Below are 15,324 nucleotides of genomic sequence, written 5' to 3' on the forward strand. Positions count from 1 at the left end.
TATCCTTGCCCAGAGCATCCCCTGGACGGAGGAGCCTGACAAAGCCCCAGTTCATGTGGTCTCAAAGAGTTGGACATGACTGAGCAGCTATGTCAATCTGTTTTTAATTCCTAAAAATCATGTGGCAAAGAAACAACCTGAGAATAAAAATGGAATTATATGAGTGATCCATATAATTAATCCATGCAATTAATATATATAATTAATTGACATATATCCATATAATTAATATAAATATAACACACATCCCACTCTCATATTTATTCTTTAACAACCTAGTGGATTATTATTTATGAGTATGGCCTGAAATATATGTGAAAGGTATAAAATTGGAACATGTATGTACATATATAGTATAAAATAATCTCTGAAAATTGTACAATGAAGAGCACGAACAAATGTTGAGGCATAAGTGGGGACTGAGTTGATGAGCAGTGGGAAAGTATCCCTCTCTCTGTCTGTATATATTTATATATATATATATATATATATATATATATATATATATCCAGATAGATAATGTAGATATCTGCATACAAGTGTTTTGTGTATAATCTTAGTTTTAGGAACAAATATGTGTATGTGTTTGTATATATATATATATGTGCATGTATATATATGTGCATGTATATATATGTGCATGTGTCCTTTTCTCAGGAAGATGGATGGGAAGACTAGAACATTTCATCACACCCAACAGCCACTTCAAGTAAGTCACCTCAGAACAGTCCCCATTCAATTCCTGAGAAATCTGAGGGCCACTCTAAAGAACTCTATTTGTCCAAATATCCAGAAAAGTTGCCAGGACCCATGGGGATGGGAGTGGGGGGCTCTAACATCAACAAGGCTAAATAGATCCAAAAGAACATTCTTATGCCTCCTCTCTCCCACTTCCAACTTCCTTCCCCCTTAATGTAAAAATATCTATTCACAGAAAGTGGAGAGGAGCTAAAGAGCCTCTTGATGAGAATGAAAGAGAGCTGGCTTAAAACTTAGCATTCATAAAACTAGGATCATGACATCCAGTCCCATCACTTCATGGCAAATAGATGCGGGAAAAGTGGAAGCAGTGACAGATTTTATTTTCTTGGGCTCCCAAATCACTGCAGTGGCTGCAGCCACAAAATTAAAAAGACATTTGCTCCTTGGAAGGAAAGCTATGACAAGGCTAGACAGCGTATTAAAAATCTGAGACAAAGGTACATATAGTCGAAGTTATGACTTTTCAGTAGTCATATATGGGTGTGAATGTTGGACCATAAAGAAGGCTGAGCACTGAAGATGCTTTCAAACTGTGGTGCTGGAGAAGACTCTTGAGAGTCCCTTGGACTGCAAGGAGATCCAACCAGTCCATCCTAAAGGAGATCAGTCCTGAATATTCATTGGAAGGACTGATGCTAAAGCTGAAGTTCCAGTCCTTTGGCCGCCTGATGTGAAGAGCTGACTCACTGGAAAAGACCCTGATGCTGGGAAAGATGGAGGGCAGGAGAAGGGAGGGACAGAGAGTGCAGAAATGAGGTGTCTCCATAGTAGGAAAGTTAAAGGAGGAAATACAGGGAAAGTAGAGATGGTTTGAGGTTGTGTGTGGGAATGGGTGTAGGGAGCTCAGTGGTGATCTGGAAGGTCGTAGATACACCGGAAGCTGGTGTCTTCCTCCCTTTTCACCTACTTGATCCCTTCCCCAGTTGAGGATGGTGGTCTGGAGAACAGAAAGAGGAGGAAAAATCCATTGGGATGTACTGTCATGTGTGCCTAGACTTCAAACTTTCCAACATCAAACACATGACTCTTTAAAGTTAGACGTCCTGACATTAAAACAGTCTGCAACAGTTCTCTGCTTTGCTTTGCTTTCATCACTGGGAGTCTCCTCTATTTACTTGAGAGACAAATGGTAGAATAAACCTAGGCAAACAAAGTAAGAACAGGTGGCTCACTCAAGCTTGGAGAAGCAGAACAAGGGTAACATCCTGATTTCTGTAAGAGGTACATTTATTAAAAAGTGAAAGCAATAGTAATTTATACTGAGGGAAGTGAAACTCAAAGACTTCATGTTCTGAGGTTCAGATAGATACCATAAAAAGTTATGCAAGGAGTCAGAAGAGAATTGCATGAAATTTTAAGAGACAGACCAGCATTTGGTAGATAACAAGCAACATCAAAAAAGTAAGCATAGTGTTATAAATGGTAATGTGTGTCTCTGGGGAATGAAGGCTGCATTAGGGAAATCAGAAGGTCTGGGTTGTGACCCTGGATTTTCCACAAACTTGCTACCTACCCTTGGGCCAGAAATTTAACTTGTAGTCCTTGGCTGCCTGTAAAATGGGTACAGCATTGCTATACTTAGTGTATGAGATTGTGAACACTGTGGTTACTTGCTGGGAGCCAGCATGAGGAGTCCCACCCATGGCAAAGGTCATGAGGTTAAGGGGCCCGACAGGCAAAGGCGAGTCAGGCCTTAAGGGAGCCTTGCTGGATCTGCTCGTGCATCTGCCCCCAAACCAGAGTCTGCCTGCTTTACTGTGTTATGCTTTCCACCTACTCTTCTGACATTAACAGGGGGCTGTCCCTCCACCACCTTTTTCTGGAAAAAGTTAATTTAGAGCTTTTAGATAATAAGTCTCCTGGGCATAATAAGAGTGTTTCAATCCAAAATCCCCTCTGATGACTTTCTAGCCTGCCAGACTCTTACAGCTGCACATGTGATTGTTTGCGGCCTCCCGAATGCAAGAAGCACAGGAAGCTTAAAACATCCTAGGAATGTAGGGGCTTCTGAGGAGTCAAAATCATTTAGAATAGGACTGATTAAGGGTTTCATTTATTGAGCCAATACTTGCTGCCAAGTTTTCATATCTTTTATTTGTTGATATAGTTGGTATGTAGAAAAAACAGGTAGTAACCCTGGCATTAGCAACATTAGATCTTTGAGTTAAGTACTTTTTTTGTTATAACCCACTGCACCTTTGTTCTATAGGAATGTAACTTTATTTATATTTTGAGGGTGATGCAGATTAATGAAAAAACACTTCAGGGGAAAATGAGTTCTCTGGTTGATAGACATTTATCTAGGAAAAGAGCCATAAAAATGTTAACAGGCCCCCTGGCCAGAAAAGGATGTAAAACCACCTAAGAACTTTTGTATATGGGAAGGTATGCAAAAGGAAAGCCTGGTCTCAATAAGGGCCAGGACTGCTGCCCCTGCATAACACTGCATATTCCATTATTTCTTTATGTACAACTTGGGGTATATGAGCTGCTTTTGAAAATAAAGTTGTGGGTCTGGCACCGATGCTTGTCTCCCCCATGTCATTCTTTTCTCCATTTTCTGGCTGAATTCCCATCTGGAGCATGGAGGCTCACCGTGTCTACTTATTTGCCCTGGCTTCTAAGACCCACGCGAGAGGGAGCCCAAGGCGGGGCACCCTCCACTATTCAAGTGGGCGCCGGTGGCCTACGTAGACGGTGCAAACCCCTTGTCTTGGAGTTTTATTGGTTCTCCATGTAAACCAAGTTATTTAGCGTCGTCTCCACTAATTTTCCTACTACACTATTCTTTCCTAATCTCTCTTTATATTTCTGAGTAAATAAGTTTTTCTTTGCCGACCCCGTCCCTGCTTCAAATTCCCTGGATTCACCGGGGCTGGACCCCGGCAGTTACTGATGTGTGTAAGAGCACAAAATGCTGTAAAATGGAAGCCATTCAGTGTTTCATAATATCTTATGGCTTGCTTTCAAATGCAACAGTTTAAAATTCCTAGAAGAAGGTGAGTGTCAGAAAGAAGAAAAAAAATTAAAAAATAAATGAAAAGGCTCCCAGTTCTGAAGAAAATTAACTTCCTGGCCAGGTGGGGAGAAATGGTCTTTCATTTAAATGGGCCTTTTGCACTTCATTTTACTGCTGCTCTTGGGTAATAGCTAAGTCATGTCTGACTCTTTGAGACCCTCACAGACTGTAGGCCCCCAGCCTCCTCTGTTCATGGGCTTTCTCAGGCAAAAATACTGGAGTGGGTTGCCATTTCCTTCTCCAGGAGATCCTCCCGACCCAGGGATTGAACTCATCTCTCCTGTATTGCAGGCAGATTATTTACCATTGACCCGCCTGGGAAGCCTTTACACTTCCTACATCTCAGACCCAAAGGGAAGAACATGAAAGGACCCATTTTTCAGGAAAACAGTGTAGACAGTGTTCTCCAGGTACAGGGAACCTCCCAGATGACAAGACAGGAGTCCCTTTGTCCCTACCTCTTTGGGCTGCGTCTCTCCGTCCTGCCAGACATACCCCATGGTGATAAAGCTCAGGACTAGGTGTGCCAGGCGCCACTCTCGGTAACCTGTGAGGAACTGGCAGTTCAAGAGCGGCATCTGTTCAGGAGAAATGTCAAGAGGTTACCAGTTGTGGGGGTGCAATGGCCGTGGGAGTTTTGTGGCTTGAAGGGTCCTTTGGGTATAACTGGTAGGTTATCTTTTACTTAAGGTGATCCTCACACACTCATTTCTGCCCTGATCTTAGGATATTGCAGTAAAAGAGGTCTTTCACATGATATTGTTCATGAAATACCAATATGTACATCCCATGCAAGCCTTCAAATTGTGCCCATGGTAGTGCCTGGACACTGGTCACCATTACTGAAGTGGCAGCTTGATTGGAGTGTTCTATAAACAGAATAACATAGTCCCAAGACTGATATCATGTATCAAATGGGGAGTCTCCCAAGGCAACTTTTACAATCCTGCCTTATCATACACCTGCTTAATGGGTACCGTTGAACCCCAGTAGCAGCCCAGCTGCTGTGGGTGTAACTCTCGGTGTAATTCCTAGGTGAAAAGGTAAACATAGCCCAACGGAGTTAGGAATCCACCCAACAAATTCCCTACCAGAAAGTGGTCGAGGGGACCCCAAAGGCTGTATAGTCTTTGTCCGAACCCTTCCAGTGACCCTGGGTGGGTCTTTTCCCTTCACCGCTTCCTACCTCTTTGGGCTGTGTCTCTCTGTCCTGCCAGACATACCCAGTCATAAGGAAGTGTGAAGGCCACGTTGCCGTTGAAAGCAATACACTGTACACAAATATTTTATTACTGACAGCCACGCCTATGCAAATAGTACCAGTTTCTCAGTTTAGTTCGGGCCATCCTGCCTTTTTCGGTTGACACCAACAGCCTCTGAGCTCTAATTTCCCTGCACATCCCCGCTGGGTTTCCTCTGTCTCCCTATCCTGCCCCCAGTTCTAGACACAGTCTGATCTAGATCCTTCCAGGTGCCCCTCTCTGGGGTCCCAAGCGCCAGAAGGGTGGTCGTGGACGTGGCATGTATCTCTTTGAGAGGGGAGTGGGATGGGACCAGGGGTCCTATCGCCCACCGCCTCGCAGAAGCTTCTGCCTCTGCGATGGGACCCCTTCCTCCACGGTCCGCTAGGGGCAGCCTTTCCCTGTCTTCCGATTTGTACCAGATTCCACATTTTGCCCTAAAAATCGGCTGAGATACAATCTTGAAAGTTCTGTGCATTAGGGGGGTGTGGGCGGGGAAGGGAGGGAAGAGGGGAAAGGCAGCGTTGGGGGGACCACTGAGATATTGCATTTTAACAAGAACCAGCCTGAAAATTACAACCACAGTTATTTATTCAGTACTTACTCTAAGGCAGTTATTAAAGTGTCCAAGCCTTGATGCTAAAAGCTTCTCACTCAGGTTGGTATCCCATCTACTCCCAAGACCCACAGGCCAGAACTGAGGATCAGCGAGGGTAAGATACTTGCCCAAGGTTACAATATGCCAGCAAATTTGGAAAACTCAACAGTGGCCACAGGAATGGAAAAGGTCAATTTTCCTTCCAATCCCAAAGAAAGGCAATGCCAAAGAATGCTCAAACTACCACACAATTGCACTCATCTCACATGCTAGTAAAGCAATGCTCAAAATTCTCCAAGCCAGGCTTCAACAATATGTGAACCGTGAACTTCCTGATGTTCAAGCTGGCTTTAGAAAAGGCAGAGGAACCAGAGATCAAATTGCCAACATCCGCTGGATCATGGAAAAAGCAAGAGAGTTCCAGAAAAACATCTATTTCTGCTTTATTGACTATGCCAAAGCCTTTGACTGTGTGGATCACAAGAAACTGTGGAAAATTCTTCAAGAGATGGCAATACCAGACCACCTGACCTGCCTCTTGAGAAATCTGTATGCAGGTCAGGAAGCAACAGTTAGAACTGGACATGGAACAACAGACTGGTTCCAAATAGGAAAAGGAGTACGTCAAGGCTGTATATTGTCACCCTGTTTACTTAACTTCTATGCAGAGTACATTATGAGAAACGCTGGGCTGGAAGAAACACAAGCTGGAATCAAGATTGCCGGGAGAAATATCAGTAACCTCAGATATGCAGATGACCCCACCCTTATGGCAGAAAGTGAAGAGGAGCTAAAAAGCCTCTTGATGAAAGTGAAAGAGGAGAGTGAAAAAGTTGGCCTAAAGCTCACAATTCAGAAAATGAAGATCATGGCATCTGGTCCCATCACTTCATGGGAAATAGATGGGGAAACAGTGGAAACAGTGTCAGACTTTATTTTTTGGGGCTCCAAAATCACTGCAGATGGTGACTGCAGCCATGAAATTAAAATACGCTTACTCCTTGGAAGAAAAGTTATGACCAATCTAGATAGCATATTCAAAAGCGGAGACATTACTTTGCCAACAAAGATCCATCTAGTCAAGGCTATGGTTTCTCATTTGGTCATGTATGGATGTGAGAGTTGGACTGTGAAGAAGGCTGAGCACTGAATAATTGATGCTTTTGAACTGTGGTGTTGGAGAAGACTCTTGAGAGCCTTTGGACTGCAAGGAGATCCAATCAGTCCATTCTGAAGGAGATCAGCCCTGGGATTTCTTTGGAAGGAATGATGCTAAAGCTGAAACTCCAGTACTTTGGCCACCTCAGGCGAAGAGTTGACTCACTGGAAAAGACTCTGATGCTGGGAGGGATTGAGGGCAGGAGGAGAAGGGGACGACAGAGGATGAGATGGCTGGATGGCATCACTGACTCTATGGACATGAGTCTGAGTGAACTTTGGGAGTTGGTGATGGACAGGGAGGCCTGGTGTGCTGCGATTCATGGGGTCACAAAGAGTTGGACATGACTGAGCAACTGAACTGAACTGAACTGAACAGAGCCAGGAGGGGCTGAGCCAGGGTTCCAGTTCAGTTCTGCGGGCCACCGCCCTGTGCTCTGCCAGATGGAAATCTGAAACCCATATGTGTCATTTTACATTTTCTATCAGCCACATTTTATAAAAATAGGAAAGAAAAAAAACACTAAATTGGAATTTTTAATAACATTTTATCAAGGTTAATATGTGCAAAATGTTAACACAAGATCAATATTAAAAATATTGAGATATTTTACACTCTCCTTTTATAGTAAGTCTTCAAAATCCAATGGATATCTGACATGTTAATTTGTCCCAGTCATATTTCAAGGGCTCAGTGGCCATGAGTGGCTATTGGCTACCTACCCTGCAGCCTCAAGGTAAAGGAATAAAGTCCCAAGATGTTCTGGGGTCACCTTCTATTTTTCCTAGCTCAGGATTTATAATCAACTCTTTCTCCAAGGAGCTCTACTTCCATTGATTGGAAAAGAGTTCAAATAAATGGACACTGGGTTTGCTCTTTGCTACTGTGATCCCACTGTTTCTAGATTCTCACAGTGGGCAAAGTTAGGAAATAATGCATGTGTATGGGGGTGGAGGTGTGCCCTGGTGGCTCAGGGGTAAAGAATCTGCCTGCAATGCAGGAGACCTGGGTTCCATCCCTGGGTCGGGAAGATCCCCTGGACGGGGGCATAGGAATCCACTCCAATATTCTTGCCTAGAGAATCCAGTGGAAAGAGGAGCCTCAAGGGCTACAGTGTACGTGGTTGCAAAGAGTCTGACACGACTGGATGAATAAGCAGCAAGTTGTGTGTGTGTACACTTGTTATGCTGCTGCTGCTGTTTAGTCCCTAAGCCGTGTCCAACTCTTTGGCAATCCCGTGGGCTATAGGCCACCAAGCTCCTTTGTCAATGGGATTTCCCAGGCAAGAATACTGAACTGGGCTGCCATTTCCTTCTGCAGGGTATTTCCTTACCTAGGGATAGAACTCGCATCTCCTGCTTGACAGGAAGATTCTTTACCACTGAGCTACCTGGCAAGCCCATACACCTATTAGATACACTGTTTATCCACATAACTTTATTTGTCCATCTGTGTATCAGTGTGCATGTGTGTGTATATAAGGGCGTCCCAGGTGGCGCTAGGGGTAAAGAACCCACATGGTGATTGTGGTTTAGTCAGAGTTGTGTCCGACTCTTGCGACCCCATGGACTGTAGTCTACCAGGTTCCTCTGTCCATGGGATTCTCAAGGCAACAATACAGGAGTGGGTTGCCATTTCCTTCTCCAAAGAACCCACATAAATGATGCTAAAATGCTAAACATATCAGATGTCTCCACTCTAACCTGGTGTCACAGGTTGATCTTATTTTCCTCCCTTGCTAATGTATAACTTGCATCTCTGACAGTAAAATATCATCCACAATTCATTAATTTATTTGCTCAGCCTAGTGTGTGTGTACACACACACACACACACACACACACACACACACACACAGTGGTTTCAGAATTGTTCAACTGTACTGCTTTGCAAAACAAATTCACCAGCTTGAGCACAGTGATTACAAATGGTTCTTTTTTAACCCAGCATCAGTCACAGCATCACTTTCCTGAGTAACTTAGGTCACCTCCTCTTCCCTACCCTCTTCCCTAAAATGATGTTATGCATCTGTAAGACAGCTAGATTCACCTAGGTGTTATTGTCTGCATTCCGTTCCAGCATCTTCCAACATTCTGGTTAATATTTTAAAATTTGCAGACACTTCACTATGTGATGTACAATTCTGTGGGTTTCACAAATGCATAAAAGCACGTATCCACCACCAGAATACCATAGATGACAGTTATGTTATCCTAAAATCCCCCTTTTGTAATCATTTCTCCTCAGCCCCTCATCACCATTGACCTCTGTTCTGTCCTTATAGTGTTCACCTTCTCTGCAATGTCACATGAATGGAATCGGGATATGTAACTTTTCGGTTCTGACATGTTTCATTTAGCAAAATGTACATAAAGTTTATCCATATTGTTGAATAAACCAATAGCTTATTCCTTTTTGCCACTGAATAGCATTCCGTCATATGAAGACAACTCAGTGTCTTCCAGACTGCTGTAACAAAGTACCACAGGCTAGATGGCTTATGAACAATGGAAATTTAACTATTTTGATTTTGGAAGCTGGCAGTCCAAGATCAGGGTGCCAGCATGATTGGGTTCTGTTGAGAACCGTCTTGCTATCTTCTTGCTGAATCTTCCCATGACAGCAACAGAGTGTCATAGAGCCCTGGGGTCACTCTGATAAGGGCACCCATCCCATTTATGACTATCCCCTTCTTCTCTCATGATCTGATTACCTTGGGTGTTGGTCGATTTAATGCATCAGTTTGACTAGGTTAAGAGAAGCCCAGATGGCTGGTAAACATTTTGGGGTGTGTCTCTGAGAGGTTCTGGAAGAAATGTGGAGACTGAGTAAGGAACCTCACCTCACCAGCTCCGGTGGAATCACTGCTCCGTTTAGGGCCTGAATAGAACAAAATAGTGGAGAAAGGATGACTTTGCTCTGTTTAAGCTGGAACAGCCACTTCCCTGACCCCTAGCATTAGCACTCCTAGTTCTTAGATCTTCAGACTCAGCCTGGAACTTGCACCACTGGCTCATGGGTTCTCAGCTTTCCTGGGCCTCCTCCAACTTGCAGGTGGCAGATTGTGGGACTTTTCAGCTTAGGTAATCATGTGAGTCAATCCCTCCTAATAAGTCTCTTTCTGGATAGATAGGAAAAAAAAAAGAGTCTGTTTCTCAGGAGATCTCTGACTAATCACCTCCAAAAGCTCTGCCTCCTAACACCATCACATTGGGGATTAGGATTTCAGTGTATGAATTTGGGAACCACACAAATGTTCAGGCCTTTGTACTCAGTTTGAAATTCCCCTGTTGAGGGACATCTTGGTGGTTTCTGGTTTAGGTAATCACTTACACATCAGCTTTGGCATGAACACAAAATTTCAGTTTACTTGGGTAAATATGTAGTAATGTGATTGCTGGCTCATATGGTAATTCTTTATTTGAATCTGCCACCTGGATGGAAGGGGAGTTTGAGAATGGACACATGTATGTGTATGGTTAAGCCTCTTCCCTGTTCACCGGAAACTATCATAACATTGTTAAGTGGCTATGAGTGAAAGTGAAAGTGTTAGTCGCTCAGTTGTGTCCGACTCTTTGAGACTCCTTGGACTGTAGCCTGCCAGGCTCCTCTGTCCATATAATTCTCTAGGCAAGAATACTGGGAGTGGGGTAGCTATTCCCTTCTCCAGGGGCTCTTCCTAACCCAGGGATAAAACCTGGGTCTTCCGCATTGCAGGCAGAGATCTTTCTGAGCCATCAGAGCTATACCTTAACACAAAATTATAAGTTTTTTTTTTGTTTTAAAAAGAACCTGCCAGGGTAGCTATGATATTTTGCAGGCCTTCTTCCAGGGTAGCTGTGATATTTTGCATTCTCATCAGCAATGTGAATGAGAGTCTCTTTGCATATATCATCACCAGTGTTTGCTATTGCCAGATTTTAAAAAATGTTAGCTGTTCAAATAGGTGTTAAATTACCTTTTAGTACTTATTATCATAGATAAATAGTCCTATATTTCTCTGTAAGTCCCCTAGTTTCGTTGTTATTCCTTTCTGATTAAGGCTTATCAATGATTTCTGAAGAATCTGCTAACACTGGCTGTATAACTGAGAAAGTCTCTTGGCTCAACTCTTTTATAGGACTCCAACAATATATCAGTGTGACTTCACCCAGAGGGAGGGGAACCCTGACAATGGGCCTTGGCGTGAGGACACTGAGAATTCCATGCCTATCCTGACCCAGCTACATCTTATCCATCAATTTCCTGACAATTCTCAACCAGATTGCCTTCTTTATTTAAAAAACAAATATTTGTTGAGTGCTTAATATAATATAGTCCATGAATTGTTCTGTGTAGGCTCTGGAAATTTTAGGGAAACACACATCATACCAGAAGCAAGTGTTATTCCACTCATCACCAGGAGGGAGATTGTTTTAGTTCTGTGGATGAAGTCACCATAGTGAGTGGTCAGCTGATCCATGTCTACAATGCTGAGAAAGAAAAGTGGTGAGAGGATGAAAATAGGGTGGTGAGAAAGGGTCAAGGAGAAGAACACAAAATGTTGTACCTCGTTTACTTGCGCTCGAAGCTGGTGGCTCTCAATCAGCTGGGGAAGTCTGCTGGCAATTTCCATCCAAGGACTATAGTGACCAGGGAGTTCTCTCTGCATTCAGAAAATTCAAATGTCTCAGTATTTCAGACCTCTCTGTGAAGCAGCCTCATTGCCACTTTCAGATTTCAGTCTTAAGGCAGAATTCAGATCAATTCTATTCAACAAATACTGAGAATTCACTGAATCCGATGTGAGGCACTGATACACAGGTGACTAAAATGCAGTGCTTGCGGTTAGGAGCATGTGACTACTGTGGGATAAATAAAGTGTCATCAGACATAACCAATGCAGTATAATATGTTTGATTATGGCTGTGTGTAAGCTTAAGAAAGGGCTCCCCCAGGGGCTCAGTGGTAAAGAATCTGCCTACAATGCAGGAGCCGCAAGAGACGTGGGTTTGATCCCTGGGTCAGGAAGATCCCTTGGAGAAAAGCATGGCAACCCACTCCAGTATTCTTGTCTGGAGAATTCCCATGGACAGAGGAGCCTGGAGGGTTACAGTCCGTGTGGTCACAAAGAGCTAGACACTACTCAAGTGACTTAACATGGCACAGTACACTTAAGAACTAGAAGAGGAGGAAGTGGTTAATTCTGTTGGTTATTCTAGAGGATTAAAGGGAAATGGTCAGAGAAACATGACAGATGGGGCCAGTATTAGGGTCTGAAAGTGGCTATTCTAGTTGGCAATTTGAGGATGAGAAGGCATGTTTTGAAACAGAGCAGATGATGGATAAATCATCTGTTCTTGGGATTACAGATCATTCAGTATTACTCAAATCTAAAGTTTAAAAGAAATGACAAAGTAATGACAAATGACTCATAACAAATGGAAGTCACTCATCCATTAGTGAGGTGGATGAACCTAGAACCTGTTATACAGAATGAAGTAAGTCAGAAGGAGAAAAAGAGCTATCATGTATTAACTCACATATAAGAAATCTAAAAAGGTGGTGCTAATGAAGCCATTTGCAGGACAAGAATAGAGACACAGAAAATGGACTTGTAGACACAGCAGGGGAAGGAGAGGGTGGGACGAAGTGAGGGAGTAGCATTGATATTTACACATTACTCTGCATAAAATAGAAAGCTAGTGGGAAGCGTCTATATAACACAGGGAGCCCAGCCCGGCACTCTGTGATGACCTAGGGGGTGGCATGGGGGGAGGTGAGAGGGAGGGTCAAGAGAGAGGGGCTATATGTACGCTTATGGATGATTCACATTGTTGTACAGCTGAAACCAACACAATATTGTGAAGCAATTATCCTCCGATTTAAAAGAAATTGGGGGAAAAAAAAGGTAGAGGCAGTGAGGATGATTTCCATGGATCAGGTGATTAGATGAATTGGTGAGAACACCATGAATTGAAACAGAAATACAGGTGGAGTCACAGACAGGGCATATAATACTGAATTTATTTATATTTATTTGTTTATTTATTTTATATACTTTAAAATATAAATTTATTTATTTTAATTGGAGGTTAATTACTTTACAATATTGTATTGGTTTTGCCATACATCAGCATGAATCCACCACAGGTATACACGTGTTCCCCATCCTGAACCCTCCTCCCTCCTCCCTCCCTGTACCATTCCTCTGGGTCATCCCAGTGCACCAGCCCCAAGCATCCAGTATCATGCATCGAACCTGGACTGGCGATTCATTTCATGTATGGTATTGTACATGTTTCAATGCCATTCTCCCAAATTATCCCACCCTCTCCCTCTCCCACAGAGTCCAAAAGACTGTTCTATACATCTGTGTCTCTTTTGCTGTCTCGCATACAGGGTTATTGTAACCATCTTTTTAAATGCCATATATATGCGTTAGTATACTGTATTGGTGTTTTTCTTTCTAGCTTACTTCACTCTGTATAATAGGCTCCAGTTTCATCCACCTCATTAGAACTGAATTTATTTTTAGATCTGTCTAAAAAATCCATGGAATGTCACCTAAAATATCCATGGAATGTCAAGATATGGCTATATACTGGGCAGCTGGATATACAATTGGGAGTTCAGGAGAAAATTAATGTTAGAAATATGCAATTGGGAGTATCATAGTAGTGCAAATACCACTTTGTGGTGAAAATGGCAAGAGTATACAAAGATAATTCAGGAGAAGTTGCATAGTGAAAAGGGAAGGCTTAGATCAATGCACTGGGGGATCTTACAAGGCAGGCAGAGAAAATAAATCCAGCAATTCAGATTATGAAGATATGCACAGAGGCTCAATGAGCCAGAAAAGAACCACCCTATGGAAGTCAAGCCATTAGAGGGTTTCTTGGAGAGCCAGACATCTTTTAAGACTTCTTAAGTGAACAATGTAAAGAAATAGAGGAAAACAATAGAATGGGAAAGATTAGAGATCTCATCAAGAAAATTAGAAATACCAAAGGCACGTTTCATGCAAAGGTGGGCACAATAAAGGACAGAAACAGTATGGATGTAACAGAAACAGAGAATATTAAGCAGAGGTGGCAAGAATATACAGAAGAACTATTCAAAAAAGATCTTTATGACCCAGATAGCCACAATGGCATGATCACTCACCTAGAGCCAGGCATCCTGGAGTGTGAAGTCAAGTGGGAAGGCCTTAGAAAGCATCACTATGAATAAAGCTAGTGGAGATGGTGGGATTCCAGTTGTGCTATTTGAAATCCTAAAAGATGATGCTGTTAAAGTGTTGCACTCAACATGCCAGCAAGTTTGGAAATCTTAGCAGTACCCATAGACTGGAAAAGGTAAATTTTCATTCCAATCCTAAAGAATATTCAAACTACCTTACAATTGTGCTCATTTCATGTGCTAGCAAGGTAATGCTCAAAATCCTTCAAGCTAGGCTTCAACAGTACACCAAGTGAGAACTTTCAGATGTACAAGCTAGATTCAGAAAAGGCAGAGGAACCAGAGGTCAAATTGTCAACATCTGTTGGCTCATGGAAGAAGCAAGGGAATTTTTAAAAAAGCACCTACTTCTACTTCATTGACTATGCTAAAGCCTTTGACTCTGTGGAAGACAACAAACTCTGGAAAATTCTTAAAGAGATGGGAATACCAGACCACCTTACCAGCTTCCTGAGAAATTTGCATGCAGGTCAAGAAGCAGCAATTAGAACTGGACATGAAGCAATAGACCAGTTCCAAATTGGGAAAGGAGTATGTCAAGGCTAAATATTGTCACCCTACTTATTTAACTTCTATGCATTTCACATCATGTGAAATGCCAGGCTGGATGGAACACTAACTGGAATCAAGATTGCTGGGAGAAATATCAATAACATCAAATATGTAGATACCACCCTAATGGCAGAAAGCAAAAAGGAACTAAAGAGCCTCTTGACGAAAGTGAAAGAGAGTGAAAAAGCTGGCTTAAAACTCAACATTCAAAAACTAAGATCATGGCATCCGGTTCCATCACTTCATGACAAATAGATGGGGAAACGATGGAAACAGTGACAGACTTTATTTTCTTGACATCCAAAACCACTGCAGATGGTGACTGCAGCCATGAAATTAAAAGACACTTGCTTCTTGGAAGAAAAGCTATGACCAACCTAGACAGCATATTAAAGGCAGAGGCATCAATTTGCCAACAAAGTTTTGTATAGTCAAAGCTATGGCTTTTCCAGTAGTCAGGGTTCTCTGGATGTGAGAGTTGGACCATAAAAAAGGCTGAGAGCCATTCATCTGCTGAAATGAATCGCCAGTCTATGTTCGATATAGGATACAGGATGCTTGGGGCTGGTGCACGAGGAAGATCCAGAGAGATGATATGGGCTGGGAGATGGGAGAGGGGTTCAGGATTGGGAACTCATGTACACCCGTGGCGGATTCATGTCAATGTATGGCAAAACCAATATAGTATTGTAAAGCAAAATGAAGTAAAAATAAAATTTTAAAATAGAAAAAAAAAAAAAAAGATAACCAACAACAACAACAAAAACGCTGAG

At 42.6% G+C, this 15,324-nt stretch overlaps 1 protein-coding gene across 4 annotated transcripts in view; it reads right to left on the reverse strand.

Annotated features, from left to right (window-relative positions):
- The window catches only part of IDO2 (indoleamine 2,3-dioxygenase 2), a 64,665-nt gene that overhangs the window by 30,186 nt on the left and 19,155 nt on the right, over positions 1-15,324 (reverse strand). For 3 of the 4 annotated variants that reach the window (XM_068970915.1, XM_068970911.1, XM_068970914.1), the window contains exons 2-3: positions 11,328-11,423; positions 4,240-4,359 (exon numbers count right to left, since the gene is read on the reverse strand). In XM_068970915.1, the coding sequence (XP_068827016.1) occupies positions 4,240-4,359; positions 11,328-11,423 (216 nt within the window). The remainder of the gene's footprint in view (positions 1-4,239; positions 4,360-11,327; positions 11,424-15,324) is intronic. The other variant, XM_068970912.1, reaches the window with a different exon arrangement.

The sequence above is a fragment of the Capricornis sumatraensis genome, chromosome 4, assembly GCF_032405125.1.
Source record: "Capricornis sumatraensis isolate serow.1 chromosome 4, serow.2, whole genome shotgun sequence".
NCBI lineage: Eukaryota > Metazoa > Chordata > Mammalia > Artiodactyla > Bovidae > Capricornis > Capricornis sumatraensis.